Genomic DNA, 27,683 nt, shown 5'->3' with positions numbered 1-27,683 from the left:
GCATCTAAAAAGTACTAGTCCGGGCGAGTTGGCCGTGCGGTTAGGGGCGCGCAGCTGTGAGCTTGCATTCGGGAGATAGTGGGTTCGAACCCACTGTCGGCAGCTCTGAAGATGGTTTTCCGTGGTTTCCCATTTTTACACCAGGCAAATGCTGGGGCTGTACCTTAATTAAGGCCATGGCCACTTCCTTCCCATTCCTAGGCCTTTCCTATCCCATCGTCCCCATAAGACCTATCTGTGTCGGTGCGACGTAAAAAAAACTAGTCATAAGCACTCCCTAGTGGGCTTAAATCACTAATAATGAGCTAAGTCAGTGATTGGTTATTTGAATTGTAATGTAATTATGAATGAAGATAAAAAAATATTTCTGTAAATAAAAAAACTGGTAATTGTTCACAGTGACAATAAATGCATTTTTTTAAATGGTAGAATTGACTTGTTTAGTCACTGGAAATACAAGCACAAGCAGCATTGAGTGCAAATGGACTGTAGACAGGCGAAAATGTATGCTCAGAAATGAGTAACAGCCAATTATATTGCATATAATTCTAACCTAATCTAATTGTTGCTTACAGTAACAGTTATCAATTATAATCATAATGTATCCATTTATTTAATTTTTTAAATGTCTATTTCAGGTCCTAACCCCAAGATTGAACAAGCAGAGATGGACGGTAGTAACCGTAAGCCCATCGTCACGGAATCACTTTTCTGGCCTAATGGTCTTTGTATAGACTACACGATGAGTCGCATCTATTGGGCAGATGCTAAACATCATGTCATAGAGACTGCAAAGTTTGATGGAACAGATAGGAAAAAGGTGAGACATATTTCTAATTATATTATTGGAGGGAAAAAAAAAAAAGAAGATAGGTTGAAAGAAAAGTTTCTAGTTTAACTTTATATATACAGAAATACTCAGAAGTTTTGAATTGAATATTTTCAATGTCACCTTCATTACCATTATTTTCCTTTTTATCCAGATGAAGCTAGATCAGGGTAAGTATGGTTCCTTTCCAATTTATACCATGTCTCTGCTACAGTATTACATTGTGTGATGGTCTTATCGAAGTCTATCCGTTATAATCATCTCCTTCTCTGCATCTCTTTTGTTTTGTTTCTATAGTTCGCTTTTTGATGTAATTATGCATTTCAAAACATTGATAGAGAAAATTACACTTTTATGGGTCAAAAATTGCATTTTTCAATTATTTTTTTCTGTATACTTTCTTTAATCTGGTGGAAAGAAAAATTATCTCCACTGCTTCAGAAAATCATCATCATCAGCATCATCATCATCATCATCATCATCATCATCATCACCATCATCATCATCTTGCAACTCCAATTTCCCAAGTGTGGTGTACAAGCACTCACCATCTCTTGATGTATGCGTACATCTTCTGCTGCAGGACATCTTTCCATACGAGACCTCTTGCCTCCACATCTGATTTCACTGTCTCTGTCAAGCATTTCCGTGGCCATCCCCTTGGTCTTTTGTCTTGGAGAGCAAGTTTGAAGTATTTTCTGGCAGGTTTCTTGCTCTTCATTCTCATAATGTGCCCATACCACTGAAGTCTATGCTTCTTTATTACACTGATAAAAGGGACCTATTTACTTCATTCATGATTTTGTCATTTTGAGTAGTTTGATTCAAAGTTCTAATTAATCTCATTTTTGTTGCCTGAATATTCACTGTTGTCATTGTTTAGTAGAGGACATGCCTCTAAACCATACATGGGATTTGGTATGAAGTAGGTGTGTTAAAGGTTTGTTTTACTTTTTGTGGTATTCTTTAGTCCCAGAGTAGGTTTCTGACTTGATTATAAAAGTTTAATGCTTCTTGTGTTCTGCTGAGTATTTTCTACTTAATAGTGTTCTCTTTGTGTCTTTGGAGATTGTGCTTATAAAGTACTTGCAGTGAGAAACTGATTCTAATTTGGTTCTCCCAAAAAGAGTTTTGAGTTTGTTCCATTCCTTTTGATGCTCATTTCTACGGTCTTTGTTTTACTTACCTTTAACTGAAAGTTATTGAACATATTGTTCCACTCAGTCAGTTTTTTTTATGTAGTCCAGCTTCTGTTTCTTTCCATAACAAAAAATACCAGGGCATTTTGTCTGCTGTCCATTTTCTTGATAGACTATGATCTTGTCCATTGCTATTATGAACAAGAGTGGTGTTAGGGCACTTCCATGCTAAACATCTCTCTTGGTCTCAAGCCACTGCCTGTCTGAACACAACTATAGCAATTCTAGTATAGTGTCTTTACTTTGTCAGTCAGGTATTTTGGCACCTTGAGGTCTTCAAGACATTCCCAGATCTTGTTCTGAGAGGCTCTATTGTAGGCCTTTTCAATGTCCAAAATAATGTAATCACAAGATTTTTTCCATGTTCCCAGTCCTTTGGTTTAAGCTTTCTTATGACAAAAATGAGATCCATAATACTTCAATCTTCAGACTTCTTGCATTGTTTTCCTTATTATTGAGGGTTGAGATTCTCCTTTGGGATCACCTTGTATGAAGATTATGCAATAGGTTGCATAACATTAAACAACAATGTTGTTTCATTTACAGGTAATCAGTAAGGGACTTCCACATCCATTTGCACTCACCCTGTTTGAAGATGCCATCTACTGGACAGATTGGCATACTAAAAGTATTTTAACAGCAAATAAGCTGACAGGCATGGGAATGCGCGTCATTCACTCCAGACTCCATTTCCCCATGGACATTCACAGGTAATACAGGATCTATTATATTGTTAGTGCTCCCTACAGTGTTTGCCTTATGTTAATTTGTGTACTATTCTGTATAATGTTCCTATGCCACCTTTCTATTAAACTTAGTGTTTAACCCTGGAGTGGTCGCGATGGGTCTACGAGACCCGGGCGGACATACTTATTGGTGTTCCTGTTGTTGGAATACACCGAGTGCTTCCCCATCCCTGGTAGCTTCTTGGCCTTCAATCGAACACAGTAGCCCGCTCTCAGTTGCCTTGGAAAATTTGCGCGTACAGGCTGTTCAGGGTCTCGCAGACCCGGTGCGACTGTTAATGTTGGTCTTTTTGTCAAACTTCGCATTGTTAGTTTAGTACCATTTTTCTTCTGTGTAACAATGGATGAAGCTAACTCTGCCTGGATTCGTTTCATATTGGAGAAATCTGAAGATGAAGAAGCTCTTGGTCATTTCTGCCCGACAAACATAGAGGAAGACATCTTTCATCTGCCCCAAGGGCCAAAATTTCATTTGCGGAGAACATGGACAACTTATCTGCAGAATGTGCATAGAAATTGATTAAAGTAAAGTTTCTCTATATTGGATGTGTTTCTAAAATAAATGAAATGAAATGTCGTATGGCTTTTAGTGCCGGGATATCCCAGGACGGGTTCGGCTCGCCAGGTGCAGGTCTTTCTATTTGACTCCCGTAGGCGACCTGCGCGTCATGATGAGGATGAAATGATGATGTAGACAACACATACACCCAGCCCCCGTGCCATTGGAATTAACCAATTAAGGTTAAAATCCCTGACCCGGCCGGGAATCGAACCCGGGACCCTCTGAACCGAAGGCCAGTACGCTGACCGTTCAGCCAACGAGTCGGACTCTAAAATAAATTATGATACATAATTCACACATACCAAAAAGAGTCCATATTTTTATACCAATACTTCAAGTGTGAAATTCTCAAAAATATGTTTTATTGAGACTGTGTAGAAAATAGATGAAAGTGTTGCTTTGTGCATGTAAATGCAGGAAAAAGTGAAAAAAATTATGTGAAGTACATTTTACTGTTACCATGCCTTACCTTTCACAAGTTAACAGAAAACAATCAGTTTTACAGTGTAATTATTAAAATACATTTTTTGGTTAAGAAACGGGATAGTTAAATATTTTAGTCATCTATATTGGATTAGAATACACGAAATAATGTCCTATAATACTGTAATTGTAAATAAAGTATAAAAATCTAGTAGTAAAACACTGAGAAAAAATGGGTCTGAGAGACCCGGTGCGACCATTAATATTGACAAAACTCATGCGACCACTCCAGGGTTAAAGATGGTGTGGTACAGTCAGCTGTGTGCTTGTCGCTGAGGTCCAGAATTTCAGAATCAAAGTCTGAAACAGTTTATGTACACCAGGCATGTCACGAGCTGACTGACGCGTACATGAGATACAACTGTTACCAGCTAAAGCCCAGGATGTTATTAGATAGCGCAAGCCTGGAGGGATGTACATTACATGTTCATAACTATGGTATTCCGTACGATACATGAGTACATTCTTTCACGTAAGGACATATATAATTGAACGTATTTAACATGGCATTTGCATAAAATGTGAAAAACACATGCTTTGTAAGTACCGTGTACCAGGAAACACGTTAACACGTTTTCCCGCTTAACACGTCATAAATTCGAAGTCCCGATTCTCATCGTATTAAATATATATATATAAATACCTCGCTTATCACATCACGAATTTTTGCTATTACCGCTTAGTACGATCACATTTTTCCAACGTTATTTCCAACTCTGGTAAGAGCCATCGCCACAGTTGCATGATTATGGGAAAAGCCCTTAAATTCTTGAACTTCACAGGATAAGTTGCACCTTTGGGGAGCAAGTTGTTAGCCCCAGGAATGTTCAGTTTTGCTTGCTGGTTAGAATCGAGGTCGCTGAATAACACAGTGTGCCTATTTATGCTTGTATTTCGAATTCCATTCAGAAGTTAGAAATTTATTTTGTGTTGAGTGGTACAGTGAAATTTGTGCTTGTTTTTCAAATTCCATTCAGAAGTTAGAAATTTACTTTGTGTTGAGCGGTACAGTGAAATGTAGCGAATATTTGTTGCATGATACGGTAGCCTATATCTGGATTAGGAACATAATCGTGTGAAATTGACTAGCTTGGTGGTGATAGCATAGTTATGGGTATGGAGATAGTCATGAAATTCCTTACTAATGAAGACAAAATTAAAATCTGTCAGAAAGTGGACAGGCAATCGCAACTTGAAGCGCACATAGGTCTCGAATTTTGAACTTGCAGCTTTGAGTTTTGACTCGATCATTCAAGTTGGTCGAAATTTATTGAAAATAGCGGTCAAAGACATTCCTACCAGTCGCATATGATCGAGTGTAACCTCCAATTCAGTATCAAAGAGTGTGACCAGAAAATAATATTTAATAACCCACTGCTCTGAAATAAAAGGCATCTACTAGCATTTGTTTTAGAAAGAGTGTGATCTGCAATACTACTTTGATATTTTTATTGGCTTCAGTGAACATATTTTCATATTTGTTGTTTGGTGGTTTTCACAACTTTCAGTGCACTTGTTATTTTATAAACCCCATCAGAAAAGCTTTTCATATTTGTTCTCTCATATTTTTCACACCTTTTAATGCCTAATACTTTCCCTCTTATCTTTAGATATGGTAGATATAGTTTACACTGTACCCATGGATACACGACCTAAAATGCCCTCATGTTGGAAAAAATCGTATGTAGTGTTTCCATATTCCTTTTGGATAGTTTTTATTCATGTATTCAGTAGTATGTCATCTCGCTTAACACGGTTTTTTTTGTTGTCCCTTGTAGAAACGTCTTAACGAGGTTTTGCTGCAACTACTTTAAAGGTGGCCATAAGCAGTGAAATACAAAATAAAAGGCATTTATTTTTTTAGGGGCTTAACTCTCCTATGAACAATTATGAAGCAGAACAATACCGAATTCCATGGCACTACTACATCGCTTTTGTAGCAGAAGTCATGATTTTATAAACTGAAACAAAAGGAACTGGGCTAGGCTAAAAGTAGCATCTCTTAAAACAATCATGTCAATAAAAATGTAAGGAAACACAAACACACCCTAACAAATTACAGTGCCAATTATTATGCCACAACTCATGTTTCAAACATTACTTGTAGACCAAAGGAGGTAGCTGAAGCCTGCCATTAGTAGGTATGCACAGCCCTTAGTCAGTGTCATGGGGAAGTTCAAGCAGATTGAGGGGAAGAGACTTGAACCCACGTTCACAGGTATTTCTAGCACGGGCACTGTGCTTATGGCAGGCAAGGTTTGACATCCGTGTTGTACACTGATGAGCAGTTGAATTAGAGATACCCAGCTAGTTACATGTAGCACCTTCTTTAGCTCTGATGATGGCACTGATGTGGCATGGCATTGGCCTCTACAAGACACTGAAACCATTGGGAACGACATTGATCCACTACCGTTGCTCAACCTCCCATAACACACGGAGATTCAATGGAGCAGAGACCAGAGCGCAAACATCCCCCTCGACAGAATCCCAAATGTCCTCAATAGGATTGGATCAGGAGACTTTGGGGACCAGGCGAGTGTCCTCATGTCCATGGCTGTTTATCGTATCGATCAGCCACATTTCAGGGGCGATGGGTGGGGCATTTTCTTGCTATAGGTATACGTCTCCTGCAGGGTATTGGAGGTCAACAAATGGGTGGACATATTCTGACAGCAGGTTCCTGTATTGATTGCCTATGAGGGACATTAGCAGATGTACTAGTGGTTCCATTTTATCTCCTGTGATTGGTCCCCATACTATTATATTCACTGGCCCACCACAGCACCATTTTGCAAAACACAGCTCTCCCTAATTCAGTTGCTTATCAAGTCACACAAAGAGAGAGGGGAACAAGAAAGGAACACATACAGCTTGTTTAAAAAATACACAGCATAATTTCAGCATTGAATTCCTCTCATAAAGAGAAGGGAAATGAGTATACAAACATGGATATGGAAATCCATATTTTCTTGGCCTGCACAATCACGTGGTCTAAAGCCGTTAAACTTCTTCTTACACAAAGCCTTCAGTAGAGGATAAAGCCACACTTCATGGTGGTATTGTAAGGTCATTTCAAACAATATGTACAGCACTGGACATATTTAAGCATGTTAATAACTCCATGCGACGATGAGCATAAGCCTGTAGTATAGCAAGAGGTGGGCATTTTGAACACCTCTTGCACAGTAATGTCCAGAGTACATCAGTACATGCCAGCTAGCCCACTACCCATGTCCATATAGACTTTGTACCTTATCTATATGTGAGCAGTCGAATCTGTGATGTGTGGACGATTAACTAACTAATAAATTAATTGATTAATTGTGGACACCAAACATAAATTTACTGAAAATCAAAGTAACTTGGAAGAAACTACCCATGACTTCCACAAGGTCCATAATATCTTTGCGTGATTGCCAACTTGCTGATGGAACTAAACAATGATAACCAGAATTAATTTGAATAAGGATTTAATAAAGGTTCAATGTAAAGGTCAAGTTGAAGGTCAAAAGGTATTGAAAGTTGTTAAAACAATATACAAGATGGTTGGTAAATCAGAATTAGGTTTGGTGATTAATTAATTGGGAATCAAAAGTTAAGGTTATTCACCGAGATGAAAACAATTCGTTTTGGATAAATACTTAAGTGAATAATTCTCAATAACTCGAGAATTCAAAACGTCAGGGAGGAAATACTAAATGAGGAAGATTAAAAATCTAAGATTATAGATGTCCCATCAAATCTAGAATAAATGAGGAAAATAATTTAAGACTATACAAGTACATGAAAATCAGGAATAAATCCCAATGTGAAGGATATCAGAGATATCCAATACAATCAGCACATACAGCTGTTCAACATACGTAGCACGTCAAGTCAGGCCAAGCTCAAATTGATCACTTTCATTTCACAAGACAACAATGCTACATAAAGCAACTGTAGAGGAGACAGCCTTGAGCCATACTCACTATAATAGTCAATGACACACAGCGTGGCCCCTCACAGATATACATAGTGAGTCAAACACTCACCTCAAGGCTGCGTACCAGAAAATGAGGAAAAGATAAATGTTTAGATAAGAAGGCTTAGGGACACAGTTAATGGGAACAGGAAATAATAATATTAAAATCACAATAATCCAAACCAAATAGATAAAATAATTTAGGTCACAAAAATAATAATAATAATAATAATAATAATAATAATAATAATAATAATAATAATAATAATAATAATAATAATGATTTTTTTCTGTAAGATAATCTGACCTCGTGCACAAAATAATAATGTTACAAACTCTGAAATTATGCTGTGTACTTCTGAAACACCCTGTGCTGTATAACAAGATGAAGACAATTGCAGGTCAGTGTGGGAAGAGGGAGCAACAGAAAGAGGAGAAGAGGACAAACATGGAAACACAAAAGTACAAGGACAATCTCCACATCTTTAAATAGATTGGCTCTCTCCTCTTCAATCCCATTTCTACATCCATCCCTTTTCAGCCCTCGATGAGCTTGTATCTGCCTCCCGGCTTCATCAGGAGGGCAGGCATCAAAACTCTTCAGTCTTGATGTGGGAAGATGCTCATATAATAGGTTGTTTTGCCTTTTGGCAGGTCCAGTCATGGCTGTGATCCAGTCATGATATCCTAGGGGAAATATAATTAATGTTGCTTTCCGTTGCCTTCCACAATGCCATTTTGGGCTATTCATCAGCCACGCTTAACAAAGGGAACAGTTGCTCTCGTGGCAGCCCCTCTGAGGTACAACTTGAGATTACATTTCAAGAGGTATAACTATCTGGGGTTTTTTTTTTTTTTTTTTTGCTAGTTGCTTTACGTCGCACCGACACAGATAGGTCTTGTGGCGACGATGGGACAGGGAAGGGCTGGGAGTGGGAAGGAAGCGGCCGTGGCCTTAATTAAGGTACAGCTCCAGCATTTGCCTGGTGTGAAAATGGGAAACCACGGGAAACCATTTTCAGGGCTGCCGACAGTGGGATTCGAACCTACTATCTCCCGAATACTGGACACTGGCCGCACTTAAGCGACTGCAGCTATCGAGCTCGGTCTATCTGGGTATGAGAGTATCGTTGTGGTATAGCAGCCAACCATAAAAAGTGTTGAGGGAAGAACGTTAAATTCACACCTATGAACATAGTTGTAAATTGGATTGATGTTGGCAATTTTAGGGGAGTATATGTTGACCTGAGTTTTGTTTCCAGCTCCTACTATAATTTGTTTGCCTAGTGAGTTACAGTTCTTAGCCTTGGTGGTAAGAGTATCAGTAAGTTGATTTCTGCATCCAACTTGGATATCTCAACACAAGCACTGAATTGCCTCTTCCACCACCAACACTGTACTGAAGCCCTTCTTCTCCGCTATAGGTACCATCGAGGTCTTCACTTGTAACCCTGAGCTGGCACCCTTACCAGATGTTACGCACTGGGTCAGTGTGCTCTGGAACTCGCATAGGCAGGGGCACCACTCCCTGAGCAGACCTGCCTCAAAAGAGGGGTCTGGATAAATACAGGATGTTCTCTCCACTGCCATTGTCACCAATCACAAGCACGTTGTTGCCTGGCAGAATCGCAATATCGGAATCATGCGAGCAGTCCTGAAATTTGTGGAACCAAAACTGCCAGTGGGGAGTAGAGGGAAAGGCAGTCTTGTAAAGGATATTTGTAGACAAGACTATGAATTGTGATATGATCTGCACATTCGCTTTTGCGAGTTGCAGTGGGTGGTGTAGGAAACCTCTACCATCGCCACTTCTACACAGTCCGAAGAACTTCATCACCACTGCAGCACGTCCTGGAGAACCTAATTACTCACTCATCCTCAGTAAGATGCATTACTCACACCTGAGTGAAAGGTGTCTTACAGGATGGGGCCTTTGTGGCTCCGCTACTTGTTCACATGCTTGTGTCCTTTGTTTCCAGCCGTAGATAGATTTGCCAGCAAAAGTGACCATTGGTGCTCCACTTTAATCAAGGCAATGACCGCTGCCTTCCCCTTTCTTGTCCTTGTACCACTGAAAACCTTTTGATGTGTTAGTGCAATGTTTGTCGTCATTGGCATAAAGTGAGCAGTCAACTCTCTTTGTGGTGACTAAACAGAGCAATCTTGGCATAAAATATATGCCCACACAAATCGCACTGAATGAATGCAGGAGGGTGGGGGGTTGTGATTGATGGAGCTTTCTTGCTTGTTGCTTGGCCTCTTGATGTCTGTGGTGTTCTCTTTTGAACAAGTTGACAGCGGTGGATGTAGTGTTCTGCCACAGTGAATGGTGTCCGCCTCTGTAGCGTAACGGTCAGTGTGATTAGCTGCCGTCCTCGGGGGCCCGGGTTCGATTCCCAGTACTGCCAGAAATTTAAGAATGGCAGGAGGGCTGGTATGTGATTGAAATGGTACATGCAGCTCACCTCCAATGAGGGTGTGCCTGAAAAGTGCTGCACCACCTCGGGATGAGGACACGAGTTTACTTACTTTACAGTGAATGGTCCACAACACATTCTTCCCATGCCTGTATATTTATACCAGTTGTCTTCATGATGTGTTTCAGCTGGTCCTAAAAATGCTTAAGAGGGGCTCCACGAGGTGTACTGCCGGAGTTAATTTCACCATAAATAATTTGGCGGGGAAGCCTGGAATCACTCATGCGGTGAACATGGCCTAACCATCTCAGTCGATGAGTGATGATTGTTGCCTCAATGCTATTTAGCTGCGCTTTGTCGAGAACTGCAGTGTTGGTCACATAATTCTCCCTCTTAATATTCAAGATGTATCTCAGTTTTTGTTGGTGGAAGTGCTCAAGTTTTTTGATATCACGGTGATAGAATGTCCAAGTTTTATAGCCATACAGTAGCGTGGAAATGACAACAGCTTTCTACACCATGAGTTTGGTATGCAATTTTAGGTCGTTATTCGTGAAGACTCTGTGTATTAACCGTCTGAATGCTGCATGAGCAGCCCCAATTCTTTTATAACATCTTGTTCGCAGGTACACCATTTAGACAAGATATGAAAAGTGATCAACCTGCTCCAGCATTGTGTCTAAGATGGAGATACTGAACTCAGGAAGAGTTATGCCTGGTGTAGGTTGTGCAAGTACCTTAGTTTTTTTTTGCATTAATGACAAGACCAAAGTGAGCACATGCAGTTTTAAAACAGTTGACTGACTATTGTAGTTCTGCAGGTGTTAGAGCAGGAGATGCGGTGTCATCGGCATACTGCAGTTCTGTCACCCGGGTAACCAGAGTACATCTTTGTGAGTGAAGTCTTGCCAGATTGAAAAGGCCTCCATCAAAACAAAATTTAATCTCCATGCCTAAGTTGTTTGCAGATGATTCATGCAGCATGGCAGCCATGTACAGTGCAAAGAGTGTAGGAGCAAGGACACAGCCTTGTTTGTTTCTTTTTTTGCTATTTGCTTTACGTCGCACCGACACAGATATGTCTTATGGCGACGATGGGAGAGGAAAGGCCTAGGAATTGGAAGGAAGCGCCCGTGGCCTTAATTAAGGTACAGCCCCGGCATTTACCTGGTATGAAAATGGGAAACCACGGAAAACCATCATCAGGGCTGCCGACAGTGGGGCTTGAACCCACTATCTCCCAATTACCGGATACTGGCCGCACTTAAGCGACTGCAGCTATCAAGCTCGGTGGGAACAAATCTGATACTGAGTTACCTGTCCAGACATGCCATCCTGAAGAGCTTGAACCAATTCCACATAACGTTCAGGACATCCAAAATGTCTCAATACTTTCCACATAGCAGATCTTGGTACTGAATCAAAGGCTTTTTTCAGATCATAGAAAACTAAATACAGAGGCTGCTGTTGCTCTCTGCATTTTTCCTGGAGTTGTCTAACACAGAAGATCATATCTGTTGTGCCTCTGGAGGTTCGGAAACCACTTTGAGACTCAGGCAAAATCCTCTCAGAGATAACTTGGAGCTGGTTTAATAGGATTCTTGTGAGAATTTTACCTGAAATTGACAAAAGCAATATACCACGGTAGTTCCTACATACACTATGATCACCTTTCTTGAAGATAGTGATGATTAGTGCAACATTAAATCTCTAGCAAAAGAAGATCAGATAGCTATAAAGCCTGTTCCCCTTAAACAATTGGTGTCAGTCTGTGATGGAAATAATCCTATTCCTCTTGTTTGCAACATGAATTCTTTACCTGAGAAGCAAAAGGGCTTATGTCCATTTTGTTAAGAGTTTCCTGCAAAAGGCGGATGTCTGTCCCATATGCTTCTTTTCTCTCCTAAAATCCCTCTGGACTACCGCCTTTATTTCATACATATGTTTGATTATACCGAACACAAAACTGACCGTAACTCAGAATCACAAAAAATGGACATATGCCCTTCTGCCTCGTAGATATGGAATTTTATTCTGTGAAGTTGAAATAATTATTTGTTTAATATTTGTTCTAACTGCTAACAGTCTTAACACTCCAGGGGCGTTGAATTTTTTCCTGTAGGAGGACTTTTAACATTCTAAAAATAGATGACAGAGAATTTTTACCCTGAATGCCACTAATCTTATTTGGAATTATACCTGCTATTTTGGGAACAGAAGGCCATAATGTCTAACCAGCTGCACTGTCGAGGTCAACAACTCCTCTGGATTATCATTTCCCAACTTCTTTTTAAAATACTTGGATTAATTGCACTTGCTGAATGAAAATAATAATCCTTCAACATCCAGTTACATTAGAACCTCATTAATCCAGACCCCATTAGTCCGGACTTTGCTTAATCCTGACAGTTGTGTAATAATAATACATAAGTGCAATTGCATTATAAAGCTGAGTTATGAATGCAATGTGTAAACTACACAGGAGGATATCATTGAAAGTGTGACCGCTGCAGAAAGCTCTGAAATGGATGAATATGACTAGCAGGTGATATTATTAACCCTGAGCCAAAATTTTCTGAAATTAAAGACCATCTAAACATTGTCATTAAATATGTTGAAGATATCAATGATAAAACATATCTGCATATTACAAACAATTGAGGCATCTGCTTGAGTTAATTATTAAAGAAATTAGTGTCAAAGGAAAATTATAAAAGATCAGCAGTTTCTTCAAACCAGTAAGCATGTCAAGTGTGGTCAGTGAAGGTGTGCCTTGATTGCCATGTTCTAATTCTGTACTGCACTAGTTGCTCTGTACTTTGTTGGGCCTAATACTGGATTGAATTATATCTTGTGTACTAAATAAACTTTGTATTTCTTAAATTCAAAATACTGTACTGTACACGTTCTTCTTATTAAATAGAATGTTTAAATATGTACTATGGCTCATTTCATTAGTTATTTTGTTTAATCCAGAATTTCATTAATTCGGACAACCTAGAGTCTCAGTTAATCTGGATTAATGAGGTTCTACTGTACCTACTTTGTTCAATAGTTCCTTTAAACTGTCAGACAATAGAGCACATACATTCTGAGTCCAAGTTGGCAGGTTCAGTCTTGGCTCATTATGGTGGTATTTGAAGTTGCTCATTTACACCAGCCTCATTTTGATAGATTTTTTTTTGCTAGTTGTTTAACGTTGCACCGACACAGATAGGTCTTGCGGCGACGATGGGACAGGAAAGGGCTAGGAGTGGGAAGGAAGCGGCCGTGGCCTTAATTAAGGTACAGCCCCAGCATTTGCCTGGTGTGAAAATGGGAAACCACGGAAAACCATTTTCAGGGCTGCCGGCAGTGGGGTTCGAACCTACTATCTACCGAATACTGGATACTGGCCGCACTTAAGCGACTGAAGCTATCGAGCTTGGCACATGAAAGAACTCTTGCAGGTTGAAATTATAGCATTTTGGCACCTCCAAAAACTTTAAAAGTAATAATTAGTGGGACATAAAATCAATTATATAGTTATTTATCCTTTGAACAGCAGCCATCTCTACACCTGGGTTAATTACTGTATTAATTACTTGTTTATGTTTTTTACAGTTATCATCCCCAACGTCAGCCCCTGTATGCAAACCGTTGTGGAAATAATACTGGAGGTTGTTCTCACATGTGTCTACCCAGCCGAACAAGTTACCAGTGTGTATGTCCCATGGGCCTGAAGTTACGTAAGGATGGGTGAGTATTTTTTTCTATAAGTGCTGTACGAGAACAAGTCCAAACGTAGGTTTTAAGCAAGCAAATAAAATTGTAGTTTTATGTGACCATTAATACCATGATCATAGTTGAGGATCTCTGGTCCTGTAGTTATGATCACAATACCAACAGCCCCATGAAACCATGAAAGCAATCAACATAAAATATTCTTTGTCTTGGTGGTTTATAATCCATTGGCTTACAACTTTTTAAGGAAAAATAAACCCAAAATACCTGTATTTTACCCTTTAGAATGCCAAATACAATCCGATCGTATTTCAGAAAAATGGCCAAAATTGCCAGATACCATCTAATCGTATCATTGGATTTCTTAACATAGCATTCTACTTAGAAGGCAGATGAGATTGTATATGTGTCACGACCAACTAGGAATTTCTTCGTCACGTTCAGTACTTGTGGATGCCATTGTTTGTTTACAGTCAACGTGCGCAGAGAGTCAAAGAGTATTAATTTGTTTATATCCATGGCCTTTGGAACAACCCATACGGTCAAAGAAAAGTTAGCTTGAACTATCTAGTTGGTCGTGACACAGATACAATATCATCTGCCTTCTAAATAGAATGCTAAGTTAAGAAATCTGATGATTTGATTAGATAGTATCTGGCAATTTTGGCCATTTAAAATAATTAAATATGAGAAGACACCTTAAAATTTTTTTAAATTTTGAATTTAAAAAAAAATGTCCATTTCTTAAATGTTCAAAGGCACATACTTTGGTAGAACAAACCTTATGCTTCAAAACAAAGAAAAGAACAGGCAGATACATCAAATACATCTCTAATTATTTAAAAAAAGTAGACCCTGCATTTTCAGCCAAAATTGCTTGGTAATTTATGTATGGGAATCTACTAGAGAGCCCGGCACTCTAAGGGTTAAAATGGATATGTTTTTGGGATGGTATCTATCTGGAATTAGTATCATCAGTTTCCCAACAACAATGTAACCATGGCAACCATGTATACTAGGTCAGTAGCATCGCCTTCTCACTGTGTGCTTCCTGTCTGTAACTAAGAGCTAGAGAAAATCTTGTATCAAGCAAACCCTGTTCTACTAATTATTTCCTTTAATTTCTTTAATTTTTAAGAGAAATACTTAGTGGAAATATGCACAAAATGTCATTCGTCTTGACTAACCAATTTGTACAGCACCACAGCAAGGAAACCAGTGGGATATATTTTTGCCAAGGTCATGGACAATAAGGTATGATTCATCCATTTGCCACGTGGATTCGTCAGTCTGGCGGTCTCTCTCAGTCAGTGTGTCTGTATAGTTCTATCTAGTGTCCATTACTTTGTTAGTGTGTAGTCATCATCATCATCATCATCATTGACTATCTTGAGTTGCCTGGGTGTGTTGTACGAGCTCCCTCAATCTTTGTCTGTCCATGAGCCACTGTTCTCTCATAATCTTCTCCCAATCTTGTCCTCTCTCCTCGACATCTATTTTCACCAGATCTGTCTATTTTCCTCTAGGCCTGCCCACTGATCTTTTTCTCTTTTACCGGGCGAGTTGCCCATGCGGTTAGGGGCGTGCAGCTGTGAGCTCGCATCTGGGAGATAGTAGGTTCGAACCCCACTGTCGGCAACCCTGAAGATGGTTTTCCATGGTTTCCCATTTTCACACCAAGCAAATGCTGGGGCTGTATCTTAATTAAGGCCACGGCCGCTTCCTTCCCATTCCTTGGCCTTTCCTCTCCCATCGCCGCCATAAGACCTATCTATGTCGGTGCGACGTAAAGCAAAAAAAAAAATCCTTTTACTTCTCTTTCATATTCTTTTCTTGCAGCCCTGCTTGTAGTCATCCTTCTTACATGGCCAGACCACTTCAGTGTTGCTTTCTGTATCCTCTGTAGTAGGGAGTCTCCTATTCCCAAATACTAAATTACTAAATGATGTTTACTTCTATTTAGTTTTAATACAGTACATGTCTAATTATTGTTCCTTAGGTGAAAGTTTTATTGTACAGTACTGAATCAAAAAATTAAAAAAAAATTATTACCACACATAATTTGATAGAGTGTGAACCTTTGCCTCTCTGTGGAAATTCACTCAAAGAACATAAAAATACTTACCATTTTGTAGCTATCTTTTCAATTTTGATGTATCCCACTCCCCCTTCCCCTCGCTACTATATCCGTCAAATTAATAGCAGATTAAAATGAAGGCCCACCTATTCAATACCATTTAATATGATGTCAAATCACTTATACAATGTGACCGATTTCGACCCCATTATGGGTCATCTTCAACCATGGACTAAAATTGACAATACTGTATACAGTTCAAATACAATCAAATGAACACTTGAAAAATATTATGTACATTTTACAAATTATTTTGTAAAATAGGCAAAAAGTCTCTCAGTCTATAACACTATATGTAATTAGTGAATTTAAACTGCACTAGTTGAATTTCGTCATATGTGACATTACCATTGGTATTAATTTAAAATGTAGTCCTAATAAGTAATCCCTGTACATATACAATTAAAATATTAAAATTGGAGCTGAGCTGTTATACTGGTGTTGAAAATTAAAATAACCATCTTGTGTGCTTATTTGGTAAAAGTCTGCCTTGCTGAGTAACATGTATCGGTGAGAGTTGTGTCAAATGCAACACAGTTGTGTTTAAACAAGTATACACACAAATGAGTAGACTTGAGATGGTATGATTGAATTACTTGGTAGAAGGGACCTTGCAAAACCAAAAGGACTCTAGTTGAAATCATATTTGACGAGCTGATTGTCAGTAAGATTCGTGTTGAGCAAATAGGTCCGAAAAGAGAAGAAAACTGGAATAAACGCATGTGATAAAAAGGGACAAGTGGCTAATCAAAGTTGTATATCTTAACCCTTAACTATGGACGTGCGGTCAACATGACCGTGGTGGAAAAGTAAACACGTGCCACACCTCGCTTATCGCCCTGCCAGTATATTTGCTTGCAGTACCTTTCTATTTTAAGATAACCTCTCCACTGTATTTATCTTATCTGTCATAAATAACCGTGCAGCTGCGATAAGAAGCTGATGACTTTCGTAGCGGCCTGGGTGACCGCACGTCCATGGTTTGAAGCAGTCTTCAGTTGGTAGTGCTGTGTGTAGCAATGAGTCAGCGTGCAGGTACTTCGGCGAGTGTCCGTACATGTGATGCAAATTACGAAGGAACAATTACCGAGTGGTTTGAAGAAAACATGAGTGATGTGGACGATGGTGATAGTGAAATAGAGAGTGATCACAATACCGATACTGAGACTGAAGGAGAGGGAGAAGAAGATGAAAGTTCCGCGCTACTGCCTGATGATTCACGTTCTAAGTGTTTTTATGGTAGAAATAGGCACAAATGGTCGTCTGCGGAACCTCCACAGAATGTGCGTACACCTCGTCACAATATCGTGATTCACCTTCCCGGTTTGCGCCCTTCAGCTCGAGTTGGAAACAGTGTGGATCCTGTTACGGCATGGACACTAATATTTAGTGAAGAAATGGTGAACTTACTAGTGCGATGGACAAATGTGAAACTCAGTGCAATGAGAAGTAATTACCAAAAGTCTACCCGACCAGAATTACAAAATGTTGACGCAGTTGAAATGAAAGCTTTTCTAAGCCTTCTTATTTATTCGGTGGTTTTCAAATCTAACAAAGAGGACATCGCTTCAGTCTTCGCAGCTGACGGTACGGGCCGTGAAATATTTCGTGTTGTGATGTCAGGTACAAGGTTTTCCATTCTCCTGTGCAGCCTGCGGTTTGACAATCCTGAAGACAGAACGCAGCGGAGAGAGACAGATCCTATTGCACCCATATCTGAGCTTCTGAATATGTTGATTCAGAACTCTCAAAGGTGTTACTCCATTTGCACAAATGCAACAGTAGATGAGATGCTAATTGGTTTCAGAGGTCGGTGTAAGTTCAGAATGTATATTCCGAACAAGCCTGAGAAATATGGAGTGAAATTGATGTGCCTAACCGATTCGAAAAATAGTTATTTGTACAATGCATATATTTATGCAGGGAAGGACACTGATGGAATAGGTCTTTCAAGGGAAGACAGAAAATTTTCAAAGCCAACTCAGGCAGTTATTCGTTTATCGGAACCAATACAGGGTACAAATAGAAATATAACAGCTGACAATTGGTTCACCTCAGTGGAGCTTGTTCAGGAGCTGAGGAAAAGGGGACTCACTTATGTTGGGACAGTAAGAAAGAACAAGAAGGAAATTCCAACTAACTTCTTGCCTTCCAAGCAGAGAAAGGTCGGTTCCTCTGTGTCTGGCTTCACGAAAGACATAACTCTTCTCTCACACGTTTCGAAAAGAAACAAAGCTGTTTTGTTAGTATCCTCTATGCACCATGGGAAAGCAACTTATGCGGACACGGGGAAGGAAGAGACGATTCAGTTTTATAATTCTACGAAGTCTGGAGTAGATACTTTGGATCAGATGTCAGCCAACTACTGCACAGGTAGAAGAACAAGAAGGTGGCCGATGGCAGTCTTCTTCCGTATCGTCGATATTGCAGCTGTGAATGCGAATATCTTGCATCAGTCCTATCGCGAGAGCCCCCAAATGACCAGGCAACATTTTCTGAAAGAACTTGCTGCTCAACTCACTAGGCCACACATGATAAGAAGATTATCAAATCCCAGGATCCCAAGAGATATTCGAGGCGCTATCTCTAGAATTTTGTGCATCCCTGCGGAGCGTATCAACATTTCCGAGGAGAAGCTTGAAAAACGGATAACTTGTCGTCTATGCCCACCATCAAAGAAGAGAAAAACATATTACAAGTGCTACAGATGTGAAAAACCAGTATGCTTGGAGTGTACAAGGAAGATCTGCTTCGAATGTGTTGAGTGAGAGTAACATTGAGGGCCAAGTTCAGTGCTTGCAATTTCCACCCCAACAAGTCTAATGTGTCGTTAATTTTCAGTGCAGTGGTTATCAAACATCTTTAATACCCAAGTTAGGGTCAATTTTTGTTGATAGTGTAAAGGATATGTGTGTGTTTAAATGGAGCAGTGTATTCTGAATAACGAAAATTGCTGCGACTGCAAAATGAAGGTATGAGGGTTATACAGATTGACAAATGGAAAATATTCTTGTGATTTTGGGTTCAATAAAGTGTAATTATTCAAATAAAAGCAGCTGGCAATTTATCTCATTAACCGTCCCTTCCGTAGTCAAATTAATTTTCATGCGGTCTCAGTGACCTCACGTCCATGTTGATGTCACTGAAAATGTACGTCAATAGTTAAGGGTTAAGATATCCATCAAACCCAGGAACGTTTTGTTGTCTATAAATCCCCCCTAACTTATAATTCCCAATTGCATCTACTGATAACTGCATTATCTTTGCTTGTGATATTTCAGAATCCAACCAGCCTTTGGGTTGATAATCTGACAGACAGTTCTTTCAGAGGCTGAACACTGTAACAGTTTGCAACAAAAATATGTTTTTCATTGCTACTCTAATGCACATCTTAAACTTTTTTTCAGGCGCACTTGTGACTCTACACCGGAACAGTTGCTGCTGTTTGCTCGCAAGAAGGATCTGCGAGTGCGCCAGTTGGGAGCCCAGCCCAATGTTGCAGTGGATATGGTGGTACCGCTGGACGGGATCCAGTCTGCTGTGGCTCTTGCATGGGACTCAGACACAGATTCCATCTTCTGGACGGATGTGGAGGCAGACACAATTAGTAGGGCATCTCTCAATGGTAGCAATGAGCGTGTAGTCGTCAACTCCAATCTAGGTATTATAGTTATTACTGTTACTACAGTTAGTTTCATTTTATTTTATGAAATAATTCCTCTCATATAGAGGTTGCCTTGTGACAAAGTATACTTTTATATTCATTTTTAGAAGAGAAATAGATATATTTGAGAAATTTAGATGGTAACCTAATTGTAACAGTGATTTATTAAAATTATTAATGAACCCCTTAAGGCTATGATGGCAATTTCCCCACATGCTGTAACTGGCAGAGACATCTGTTTCCAAAAATTGGCAGCAAAAACGGGAATTATTCTCCTCACTTCAATCATCAGACCCACTATGTCAATTTCCTCTAGCTGGTAAATCTCCGTGTAGTAAGGAATTGTTGGTAGATAAATACTCCTCTCGAGGTTGACATCTGAGGACTGTGACTTTTGGCTTTCAAAGTGGAGAGTTGGGTTGATGATGTAACCTCATTTCTTACTTTTGAAGGCAATGATGTCAATCCTTCTGTGACTTCCATTGACCGCTAAGCCATGAACCTCTTCAAATACCTGGAAACCATGGTCTTTCAGCGTTGTCGCGATAAATGAGCAGATGTTATGATGACGCGTATTCCTTAAAAGTTCACTATGAAGACAAGATCCCAGTGTGCAAAGAGTTTCAGTCTCCTTGAGGCAGCGCTTAAAAAGGGAATCGTTCTGGGATCTTCCTGGTACTGATCTAACTGCTGAAATGTTTGCTCACGCCATCACGACATGACAAGCCTTGACGGTCTCAAGGAGGCAGAAGAATATTCATTGTATAAGCACTCATCTTTTCCTTTTGCTGCAAGATACACCACTCACTGTATGCCCTTTCCCTCAGTACTCTTCTTACTTTGGATGTTTTGCTAGTTTGTTAAGGTGGAACCATTATTTTTCACTGTCAATTCAGTTAATATTACTGTAAATCCCAGTGACATGAAATATTTGACTGCTGCTTTATCCAGAAGATTGAGGTAATTCAGGTGTGAGCACTAAGGAAATGCAGCAATATCTTTAAATTTTCACTGTTACAACAGTTTAGCTCAGATTATTTTCAAGTATCTACAATAGAGACTCTAAACAATTTAGTACCGAGCTTGATAGCTGCAGTTGCTTAAGTGAGGCCAGTATTCAGTAATCAGGAATGGGTTCGAACCCCACTGTCAGCAGCCCTGAAGATGGTGTGTGGTTTCCCATTTTCACACCAGGCAAATGCTTGGGCTGTACCATAATTAAGGCCATGGCCACTTCCTTCCCACTCTTAGTCCTTTCCCATCCCATCGTCGCCATAAGACCTACCTGTGTCAGTGCGACATAAAGCCACTTGTAAAAAAAAAAAAAGGAACTATCTGATGGTGAGATAGCGGCCCGCTCTAGAAAGTGAAGAATAATGGCTGACAGGAATCTTCGTGCCAACCACACGACACTTCGTAATCTGCAGGCCTTCAGGCTGATCAGAGGTCACTTTGTAAGCCAAGGCCCTTCAGGGCTGTTGCGCTGTGTTGTTTTCTTTTTCACCAGATTATGTCAACATGCATATCAGTCAAAAGATGCTGATTTATGCTATCAATCGACATAAGGAAACATCCTGTAGTGATACAAACATCCACTAGAATGCAGCAGAAATTTAAATTTAGATGCTCTTAAGCAGAAAGAGATCAGACTGCTTCTAACTGCATGGAAAGAAGAAAAAAAAAGAAACATTAATTAGGGCTGATTCATACATGGAAGAAAGAGAGGGATTTTCAGCTTTAAAGATTACTATTTCAATTTCAACAGCTGTAAAACGTATAAGATATAATAACAAAATGAAGTTAGGCCTGCAGGGGTCTATACCATGCATGGATGTCGGCAGCATGTGATGGAAAGAGGTCTGTACAACGTATGGAGGTCGGAGTGAAGGGGTTACAGTTTTTCAGTCTCCCACTACATTCATTATATCACATAGGATACTACATCATACCTATGAAAAACACAATAATAAATGCAAAACATTTTTTATTCTATAAGAATATCCTCATATTCTAACAAATAACTTTTTACCCTGCATATATATGTACAATATTTTTTATGTTTCATAAAGATGTCAATGATTATGAACAAATGATATTATGAACAAGTGTGACTATGAATATTATTGAGACTTTTGTGAATTTTGAAAAACAGGGGCTTTCTATCCAAACTCCCAATAAGCTGAGAGCAATTAGGAAGGCAACTGCTGATTGTCAGTCCTCTTTCCAGCCTTCACAAAGAGAGTTTTGTGTTGGCTGACAATAATTCATGGAAGATCTTTGCACTCTTAACTCCTGAAGTGATTCTGAATTTACTGCAGTCCACATCCTTACAGAACGTGTTTATCTCTCTGGCCTAATACAGAACCTTGACCTGCAGGAAACACTCGAATTCATGGTACCGAATAATGAGGATACTACTAATCACATCATCCACTTTATGTGTAAGAGTGGATTAAACAAGCATATACAGTATAAATTTCAAGTGTTCAGTTACTTGAAGAACTTACATTCACTTTTGATGTTTTGGCTAATAAAAAAAAGTTTTAATTTTTACTTCATTTTCAAATTTGTTTGTTGAATAAATAATTTCTTTTTTGTTTCCATTTAGTTTGTTAAGAGAGGATGGTTGCTAAGTCGTACTTCCTCTTGAAACAAAAATCATCACCATCACCAATTTTCTAATTCAAGATATTCCACCTACTAAAACCTTTGATTAGTGACATTACACTTTCTGCCTTGAAATCATCAATACATATTTTATGAAACCATCTTTGGTGATTTTCTTTAAAATTCAACAATTGTTTTATTCATTTCTCCCTTACACATTTTTATGTGGTACAAGGTATACTTTCTTTAAGTCAATCTCTACATTAAGGGAGTGTTACTATGTAATAAGTACATTCTGCAGCCAACAGATGTGAAAAATGTTGCAAAAAATTTCACAGAGAAATATTTGATGTTGTAGAATCTCCAGCTGGTCTGGCAGTCGATTGGGTTACAAAGAAGTTGTACTGGACGGACGCTGGCACCAACAGGGTTGAAGTGGCTAATCTAGATGGCAGCATGAGATCACTCTTGTTCTGGGAAGGCCTGGATAAGCCTCGGGACATCGTAGTGGATCCAATTGGTAAGTTGTCTACATTCTAAACACAGGTGGTTTTGAGATAAATCCTTCAGAACTGTAGTAGTGGGTCCACCTTGTCAATATTTATTACATGCACAAAAACAACATTAATCTACGTTATTCTTACACGTTTCAAGCAAAATTAGATCATTCTCTTCATCAGGGATCAATAATCATATATTCCAAGACCCAAAACAAAATTACAAACTGTCAACATATGATGTTGTATATCTAAAACTAAGCATTAAAAAAATACAGTCTTGTTAGTATTTTCTGTATATAATTTACTGAGATGCCCTTTCTTGAAAATTAAGATAAGCGACACAAAACACCAAAGAGTTTGAAGTTTGCGATGTGTAATACATCATCATTATCATCAGCCAATTCTATCATTACATGATGTGGTCTCTTTAAGTTGTGAACTCAGGTAGCAGAACTCTCCAGGTAGAACGGTCTCGAGCAGTTCTCTGCCAGGTAGCACCAGCTATTGTCTAGATGTCTTTGTAGGGGCCGATGACTTTAATGTTAGGCCCCTTTAAACTACAACATCATCATCATCATCATCATCATCATCATCATAATCATCATGTCTTTGTCCCATCTGTCTGGCGGTCTTCCTCTAGGCTTTTGATGATCTCTTGGACTCCAATAAAATAATGTAGTGGGAAATTCATAAGATTGTTGATATCTTAAAATAAATTTATGACATATGCTTCATTAAAATGTTATAGGGTGGCTACAAAAATGTAAAATGACACTTTCATAAAGTTCAGTGCCTGTGCTAGGCTGTCAGTGTCTTGTGAAGCCATAAAACTCAATTGTTTAAAATGACCATTTGACAAACTTAGGAATGAATAATGGAGCATCTGTGTCTTATAATACTATTAGCTGAAAACTAAACAGTGTGGATCCAATAATACCCAAAAACATGATGAAGATGCAACAGCAGATAATACTCCAACTGGGTTCACTAGATTTAATTTGTTCTCTTATGAGCTGTTAGTATATAAATGATTGATAGATGATTGGCCCATTACTTAATTACAAAGTTTTAAAGTTTTATACATGAGCATTTGTCAAATGTTATTTTCACATATCAATAGTCATCTGAATTTCCCACTACATTATTGTATTGATATTTTGTTACACATCACAACTTCAAACTCTTTGGTGTTTTGTGTCTCTTATCTTAATTTTCAAGAAAGGACTTCTCAACAAGTTGGAAATGATATCCAGAAAATATTAATAAGAATGTATTTTTTAATGCTAAGATTTTAGATATACAACATCATATGTTGACAGTTTGTAATTTTGTTTTGGGTCCTGGAATATTTGGATGTTTGTAAGATTATTGATCACTGATGAAGAAAATGTTCTAATATTTTTTGAAACAGTACAAATAATTTAGATTAACTTTCTTTTTGTGTTACCCATTGTGTTATTTAGTTGTCACAGTTAATATGGACCATATAAGGCCAGAAATGGTCAAATTTAGTTAATTCAGACTAATCAAAATCGTCAAACTAAACAGCTGCTCTGCTATGTCATCCAACTCACTCAATGTATTCCAATTCACAGAAAATTTCACTGAATTAAATATTGCTTGAACCAAGCCAAAATACTTTTGCTTCATATAAATGACACAATGCAATCAGCTTCTCATTTGACACACTATAATTCAAAAGATTTTCTTGTTATTATATTTAAGATTTCTTAAAATTACCAGTTTTCAAATGAAATTCTGTAACATTCTCAGGTGGTTACATGTACTGGAGTGACTGGGGTCTTGTGCCAAAGATAGAACGAGCTGGCATGGATGGATCTCAGCGAGGCCCTCTCATAACACAGAAGTTAGTGTGGCCCAATGGACTGGCCATTGACCATGATCGTGGTCGGCTGTATTGGGCAGATGGGGGTACTAAAGCTATCGAATATGCTTCACTGGATGGAAGTGGCCGCACAGTTCTCATTGGTGAGTACTCTATTAGATAAAGTAATTCAGTGAAAATATCTGACATACATACATACATACATACATACATACATACATACATACATACATACATACATCTTCATGTAGACTATTTTGCCTTTCAACATTCAGTCTGCAAGCCTCTGTGAATTTACTAAAGGCTGCCATAATTCTCTATTTGTAACTAACTCTGTAGCCTCAGTTAGTTCTATACCTAGTTCATTAGAAATGAGTCTAACTATCGAAGTCTCGGTCTCCCTCTACCTCTCTTACCCTCCATGAGTGAGTCTGTTATTCTCCTAGGTAATCTGTCCTCCTCCATTCGCCTCACATTGTCCCACCACCGAAACTCATTTGTGTGTATGACTTCATCAAGATCATTCCTAACTTAGCCTTTATTTCCTCATTCCAAGTACCCTCCTGCCATTGTTCCCACCTGTTTGTACCAGCAATCATTCTCACTACTTTCATGTCTGTTACTTCTAACTTATGAATAAGATATCCTGAATCCACCCGTTTTCACTCCCATAAAGCAAGATAGTTTTGTCTGGGATCTGACTTATTTCTTACAGAATACTGTTGATGGCAACTGCGAGCAAACTGCACCTTGATTCAGTCTTACTTACTCTACTACCATTCTGGGCGAACACACATCCTAAATACTTGAAATAGTCTATCTGTTCCAGCTTTGTATTGCCAACCTGACATTCAGTTCACTTTGGTTTCTTACGTACTGACTCAGTTTAGTCTTCTATCATTAAATCATTAAAAAACTGAGTCTAACCATAATTGCCTTGTTCTGTCTGTTCTTCTCTTATTTTTAAATGTAGTAACAAACTACATAGAGGAATTCTGCATTGGAATCTGTAACTGTTTCCGACCCTGCACTAAAGAGAACTTCCAGAGATGACTGGATGGGGTTTTAGAAACTGCATGCTTGTCTATTCACAAAAATAATGGCACATGGACAATTGGCCAAGCTCTTGTGAACACAGGGGAAAATTAAACTCATCTTCCCCCATCCAGCTTAACAGCTTAAACTTATTTGCCTGCACCTGCGCTGTCCGGCTCCATGGCTAAATGGTCAGCGTGCTGGCCTTTGGTCACCGGGGTCCCGCGTTTGATTCCCGGCAGGGTCGGGAATTTTAACCATCATTGGTTAATTTTGCCGGCACGGGGCTGGGTGTATGTACAAAACAAGTAAGCATATTGGTTTTAGCTTTTGTCAGAAAATTTCCTAGTTAAGTCTTGAAAAGTGCTTTGTGAACAATAAATTGAAGATAATCGAACATGTGAAGAATGGGATGTCAAATGTGTGTATTTTAGGTACAGTGCCTTTCATAAAATTGCGGCCTCTTGTAGCCTAATATTTTTTCCCAGTCTTTGTTGCCCTGTAGGTTATTTTCCATTTACCGCGGTTAAGTTTTAACACGGGGTTATGCATGTTTCCTGAAAACTACATTAAATCAAGCTTTTACTGTATTACATTCTGGCAAACTTTGTGCCCCCACCAAAAGTGAGGGGCTCAGGGGTAGATAATGGTAGGGGACATGGCATGTTTAACACCTTCACTCCCATAGAGGAGTATGGTTGTTTAAGTTTGCCGTCTTATGTGACCCATAGGGGAGTAAAGTCGTTTAGTGTTCAATCAGTGTAACTCGCTCCAATATGCTTGTATTTTTGGGGACCAGAAAAGTTCCGCTTAGAAGTTTCTTTCTCTTCCAGTAGATGACTCAAGTGTCCTCTTTTTTCAACATTGTACAGCCCTTCCTTTGTGTTCGTTTACTGTTCGTTTACAAGCCAATTCTGGCACTTCTCAAACTGAGTGAAATAGCAAGTGATGGTGCTTGTGTAGTAGACAAAGCTTCAAACATGAGTAAATGTTGTAGTAAAAGGAGTTATTCCAGAAGAAGAAATGTGTGATATTTTTCACAATAATGATAGGTGACGATCTGATAGCTTCATGTAAGTGAGCATGATTCTGTGTGCAGTGAAATTGCTAGAAGGGTGACTAATAATCTGGACAGGAACAATGACCCTGATTCTCCTTTCTATCATCCATTGCTCTGATATTTGACGTATGTACGGATGTAAATAAAACAGTGAGGAAAATGATGTTATATCTTTCATAAATATTTTTTCAATAATTTATTTAATATACTCTAAAAAATGTGGAAAAATTGTACTGCCTTGCTGGAATTGCACCTCCTGACATTCATCGGGAGATAGCAGCAAAGAGCGAGAAGAAAAAAGTTGATGTATCTGAATCTCACCCTCTGTGTGATCACCAGCTAGCTTGTCCACATTTGACATCAAGGAAAAATTTCCTCAGAACAATGGAGGCTCCCGTAGGGACTGCACACAAAGCCCGAATTTGTAAAATACGAGGGAGGTTCAAACGCTCAGAAGAATGGTGGACTCCAATCGATGAACTCCCTCCTGGTCATACAGAAGTCTGGCTAACGTGGAAATCTCTCAATAGATTGTGCTCAGGTGTTACAAGATGCAAATCTAATCTGTTGAAGTGGGGTTTTCATGAAGACTTGCTGTTATGTGATTGTGGTTCTCCACAGACAATGCCTCATCTTCTCCAATGCAAACTGTACCCAACTTCATGTACTGTGGAAGACCTCATGCAAGCATCACGTGAGTCCCTGAAAGTGACTAACTATTGGTCAGCAGCCATATAAGTTTGTTCTTCTGGCACGCAGCATCTACTTTTCCAAGCACCCTGCTTGACAGCAAGTCATCTATAGAGTTCAAATCTATCATATTAGGACCTCCTTTCTTTTTTTTCCTTGTTATGATTGTTATTGTCATATATTTGTCTTTTGGTTGTATAGTTTGTATTTATAAGTATATA

The 27,683-nt window shown here is 39.0% G+C and overlaps 1 protein-coding gene across 1 annotated transcript in view; it reads left to right on the top strand.

The window, feature by feature from the left end:
* Positions 1-27,683, top strand: part of Lrp4 (LDL receptor related protein 4) — a 315,255-nt gene that overhangs the window by 226,188 nt on the left and 61,384 nt on the right. Inside the window, exons 12-17 of the mRNA XM_068229792.1 lie at positions 639-820; positions 2,575-2,738; positions 13,804-13,938; positions 19,468-19,721; positions 22,690-22,851; positions 24,605-24,820. Of these exons, the coding sequence (XP_068085893.1) occupies positions 639-820; positions 2,575-2,738; positions 13,804-13,938; positions 19,468-19,721; positions 22,690-22,851; positions 24,605-24,820 (1,113 nt within the window). The remainder of the gene's footprint in view (positions 1-638; positions 821-2,574; positions 2,739-13,803; positions 13,939-19,467; positions 19,722-22,689; positions 22,852-24,604; positions 24,821-27,683) is intronic.

This window comes from Anabrus simplex, chromosome 12 (assembly GCF_040414725.1).
Source record: "Anabrus simplex isolate iqAnaSimp1 chromosome 12, ASM4041472v1, whole genome shotgun sequence".
Classification (NCBI taxonomy): domain Eukaryota; kingdom Metazoa; phylum Arthropoda; class Insecta; order Orthoptera; family Tettigoniidae; genus Anabrus; species Anabrus simplex.
Note: the sequence above shows the minus strand (reverse complement) of the source record. Positions and strands in the feature narration are given on the sequence as shown.